At 46.5% G+C, this 4,836-nt stretch overlaps 1 protein-coding gene across 1 annotated transcript; it reads right to left on the bottom strand.

Moving 5' to 3' along the window:
- Positions 1–895: 895 nt before the first annotated feature.
- On the bottom strand, positions 896–1,307 carry EJ05DRAFT_481079 (uncharacterized protein). The gene has a single exon (XM_033744990.1). It carries the CDS (start codon positions 1,221–1,223, stop codon positions 906–908), a length of 318 nt encoding a protein of 105 aa, XP_033595110.1. The 5' UTR covers positions 1,224–1,307; the 3' UTR covers positions 896–905.
- Positions 1,308–4,836: the final 3,529 nt, after the last annotated feature.

Raw genomic sequence — 4,836 nt, 5'->3', positions numbered from 1 at the left:
AACGATAAAGCCACCAAAGCTCGCTACAATTGCAAGGCTACTAGATCTCGCTTGTAAATAACATTTCACATTTTAACGGAGTGTTTGCTGATTCACGCCAGCCACGAGACCTCACATAATCCTCCCCATACCATTGTCATCGAATGAAGCTAGATATGTATTGTCCTCTAGCTTGACACAGGTTGAATACTTGCTCGAACAAAGTGGAATGTCTCTCATACACGACTCGGATGAACACAAGATGACCCAAAGTAGGGGAATTCGAAGGGAACTGATACTCGCATGCTGTTAGAAATCGTGGGAAGAATGTTCCTTGATTGATCGCTCCTACTTTCATGGAGAAGTCGGCTCAAGGCCTCAACCCAGCTCTCAAGTCTTATCCGCCGATATGCAGTTATCAGCTTGCTTACATAATCTAATGTGGTCGAAGATTGATCGTATATTTGGGCTGATATTCTGACAACTTTTTTAATCTTAGAACATACCTTAGTGCTCGAATTATCTTACTCATGTCCGTCCCGTGTAGTCCGCACCCCTTATAGGACAAGAAGAGCAGAAACGGTTCGGGACTGCTTTACTATCAGAGGACCTAGGAACAGCCGAGCCCGTTTCCGGTCCTTGCCGTGCTAAGTCTGTCCTACGCAGTATATCAGGCAGGTTGATACTTGGCCCGTTGTTCCTCGACTCTATGCCATTCCACTACTTGCCATGCAGACCACAGACATGGACACTGGAGACCCTGCAGTCGTGACGGTGGCTTTCGGCATCTCATTTCATGGTCATGTAGGTCAAGGCACACTTCTTCTTTCTCAGATTACAGAACCTTCCTCGCCTACTCAAGTTCTGGTCACCGCCGGAGCCGGGAAAAATTTGCCAACCCTGACGTCATCGTCATCGGAGCTTCGTCAAACCACTTGGAGAGGAGCAGAGGACGGAAGCTCACAGATCGATGACCCGTCGATGCCAAGCTCTGTCCTCGACACTTCTGATGTTGCTCGCTTCTCTCCACTCTCACCTGCGCCACCCTTGTCAAACAAGGTTCCATATCCATACCCAAACTCGACGCAGAGTGTTCTTTGGGGCACTGGAACAGGGTCTTTCGTCGGGGGCACTGCCTTTCCAACAGTAATGCTAGGCGACCCTGTCCACGTAACAAGTACCGGGCATGACTTGTCAACATCGCTGTCCTTACTGCTGTGTGGAGTTTCACTCTGTCTGAGCATTGATTTCTTTCGAAGGTAATATAAGATCTACGTTAGCTATGTCATATATCGATAGATTTACAATTTGATCATGAGATAATTGGCATATGAAACAAACAATATTAAAGTCACTCATATCGAGCTGAAACACCTATAAGCTCCTAGTCGGACCTCCTATATCATGACTTGACGTTCACTTAGTTAACGTTGACGATGAAGCGGTTTCTGAATGGGCACGAGACCTAGCTGAATTTGGAAACCTACGTCGAATTCGGACACAAAAGGCATCAAAGCACAATGCAACAGGCTATCTTAGGCTGAACTACATTATGCAGCTATACAGCTCTTAGATAATTACGATAGGGACGTGTCTGTAGATAACTATGAATGCCATCACCGACAGTCTCAGATAAGCCCGAGGTTAAACCGATGCTGTCTCCCTTCTTGGTCGTAGAGCTAGTCTCCGTTCCGAACCGTCGTCCTCTTGCTGCTTGCAACTGCCTGAGTTCAAAGGACCAGTCCTGGAACTGCTCGAGATACGTTTTTACGCCATCGAGATCCCTTCGTGTACCATCAGCCCATGGGACCTCATGCGGGCACAGGTAGAGCACAGTCAACTTACCATCGGAGCGCCGTGTTCTGCTCCGTGAGCCGGCCGATCTGCTTTGATGCAGAATCCATCTGCTTTTCGAGTCGCGAGTTGCTTTGCTGTAGCAACTCTCTGCTTCCCTCTAGCGCAATTACTTTCTCCTCCAGGCAGTCAATCCTGCCTTAATAGGAACCTGACTTCTTTTCCAAGTCAAATGCTCGAGCATCCAGCCGAGTAGAACAGAGCTGGAGCTGATCTGTCCAATATAAGATCCAAGTCCGGCTCAAAGGAGTATTCATTGACGTCAGTGAACAAGTCGGAGGAATCAGCTGTCATCTGTTCAGACCCTAGGTTGTTTCGATATAAGATCGCCGGTGTAGGGCTCGAAGGAAAGGTCCATTCTCCCAAGTAGCATTAGGGTTGTCAGGGCCACCAGCACAGAGCGCAACTTCGCTGTCTGGAGGCGTGATGCTGTAGATACTCATACCCGGATGGCAAGACTGGTCATCCATCGTTGTACGAAGTATCTCCCAAGCAGTCCTCTAGCTTGACTAAACAGGTTTTATACTATACATTGCTTAGAATCATCTTTGTGCAGTTATCATGAAACATGTTTCATGGGCTATGCTAACGATGTGCTACCAAAAAAAGATTACGATTTCAAAGGCGTCCGCGTGCAATACAGTGTAATGCTATATTTAGCAAACTTGACCCAGTTTCGAAGACCCAGGCGTATACTTAGATCAAGCATACGGCTGAGGACTTCCTTCGCACGACCGGTAACGGAATCTCAGACATCGGACGATCTGTCTATCTCGCACACGCACAAAAGTCTGTTCAATGCTATATGGAGAGTACTAACTAGAAATGAAATGTAAAGAGATCAGCTGTAATGATGGCCCGGTTCGGACCTCGGACCGGATCTTGTCACTTTCAATCCATGCCTCTCCTATTTACAGCTGCTTTTCTACTATACCTAAGGGACTTTCACTGTCGGTATGCCGAGAAGTGTATCCCTGACTATCCAGTATAGGGCTAATCCGTTCGAAAAAGGGAGTCGACTTTCCGCCAATCTCGCACCCTCAACCTGTTAAGTCTGGTTGTCTGAGAATCTCGAGCTCAAAGAAGAGTTGCAATGGGAGCGAGAGCGCTTCTGGTATACTAGCCGACTTCGATAGACTCGTTGCGCCTGAGGATAGCTTAAGTCAGCCCAAAGACGATCATATGCCCGCCAGGTACAGTGAGAAGGACGAATGGAGGCTTGTGATGACGCAGTGATAACGGCAAGAAGATAGTGGCCCGTATTGAACTGGCACTTGGCTGTTACCATCTTCTTTCGAGTACTCGTCCTTTCCACCCAATGCTTGAACACACTTGTGGTAACCTTGACTTTTCGAACATTATCAATGAACATCTGGGTTGTCTATACTCTGGACTTCCACATTATCAAGTATGAGGTATTCATAATCATAGTACGAGGTGCCCATAGAAAGTACCGAGTCGCAGATTTAGTAAGGCTTGTCGACATTACAAAGGTCAGTATGCTTGCATTGTGTGAGTGATCCAAGGCAGACGTTGGAGATGGCGCCGAGATACAGCATATCGTCTACTGTAAGGCAGGACTTCAATATGAAGCCTAGGCAAGTCCACTTCTGAAATTCTTCGCTGGAAAGGGCAGGTGGAAGCCGATGTGGTTTCATGATCAGCTGGCGACTAGTCACCAGGCCAGTACCTCTCACGGCTCAGTTTCAATCGTAACGATATTAGCGTTGAATATTGCAGTGGCTCAGTAAAGTGTGACGGCGTAGTAAGGTGTAACGGCTCAGTAAAGTCTACGGCTCAGTAAAGTCTGCGGCTCAGTAAAGTCACTCCGGATGAGCTCTTCACCTAGGGTATACTACGCAGCTTAACACTTTATGCGAAATAGCCCTACCTAACTCGTAACCATGGGCCAAAAATTGGTCAATGGAAAGTTCCGCGAGGCTAAAGACAATTTTCTTCGGAAAGGCGTGCTTTTCAAGAAGAATTATAGCGCAGATATCTTCATCGTCATAAGGACGGTGTCTCTTGGCTAACAGATCTAAAGATGCTAGTAAGATGAAGGCGCTGATCATCCGGGAGAATGTAGTAACAAGGCCAACAGGACCAGAACTACCCCATTCCGATTCGCGTAACTCCAAAACTATTCGAGACTTGCCCCCATTCCAAGAAGTTTAAATTAGTTCAGAGAAGAGATAGGGTAGCCGATGATGTGAATGTATGAGCAGCAAGATCTCCGAGAGATTTCGCACAATCCGTCATAGATATAAAGCTCAAAGGCATCCGAACAGACTTCGGCATATACAATCGGATACAATCCGAGGGCCTAGATTAGGATTGTATGATTAGTCACCCTCAAAGTACGGATTGAGCTTGGAATCTGCGCCAAGGGATTGAGATTGCTTGTGTTAAATTGAATAAAGTGGATATATATATAGATATACCTAAGGCTATGATATTCCTGCCTAAGGCCCTAATACTCCTGCCTAAGGCCCTAATGTTCCTGCCTAAGGCCTTAATATGCCTGCCTAAGGCCTTAACGTGCCCTAAGGCCCTAATATTCCTGCCTAAGGCTTTAAAAATACCTAAATATAGCTAAGATAAGGCTCTAGGCTATATCTATGAATATACCCCACTTTATTCAATCTAACACAAGCAATCTGACCAATCGGATTGAGATTGTACCGTCGTGGCAATCATTTTTGAGGTGTAGATTGAGCTTGTATTCTCTATTAGAATATTTAAGCAGATTGAGCTTGCATGGATTCGGATTGTATGTGCCGAAGTCAGCATCCGAAAACCATTCCGCCAAGTTGAGGGGTTTGTAAGGCCGTTGTGGCTTTTTCTCGCCTGTTTATGACGCTTGGAGAAGTCAGTCTCATGTATCATGTCGGACTGGGACACACACTGAGTTATAAGGACATTGGGACAAGTAATCTCCGTAGCAGAGATCGCGTACGTGTGGACCAATGAAAAGGCTGACGCGATATGTCTGGCTTACCTGCT

The sequence above is a fragment of the Pseudovirgaria hyperparasitica genome (assembly GCF_010093815.1).
Source record: "Pseudovirgaria hyperparasitica strain CBS 121739 unplaced genomic scaffold EJ05scaffold_36, whole genome shotgun sequence".
Taxonomy (NCBI): Eukaryota; Fungi; Ascomycota; class Dothideomycetes; order Acrospermales; family Acrospermaceae; genus Pseudovirgaria; species Pseudovirgaria hyperparasitica.
This window is presented reverse-complemented; position numbering and strand designations above follow the sequence as displayed.

What these genes read in the sequence shown, in the direction of transcription:
- EJ05DRAFT_481079 (XM_033744990.1), bottom strand. Translation starts at nt 1,223, where the DNA reads ATGCTCAGACAGAGTGAAACTCCACACAGCAGTAAGGACAGCGATGTT.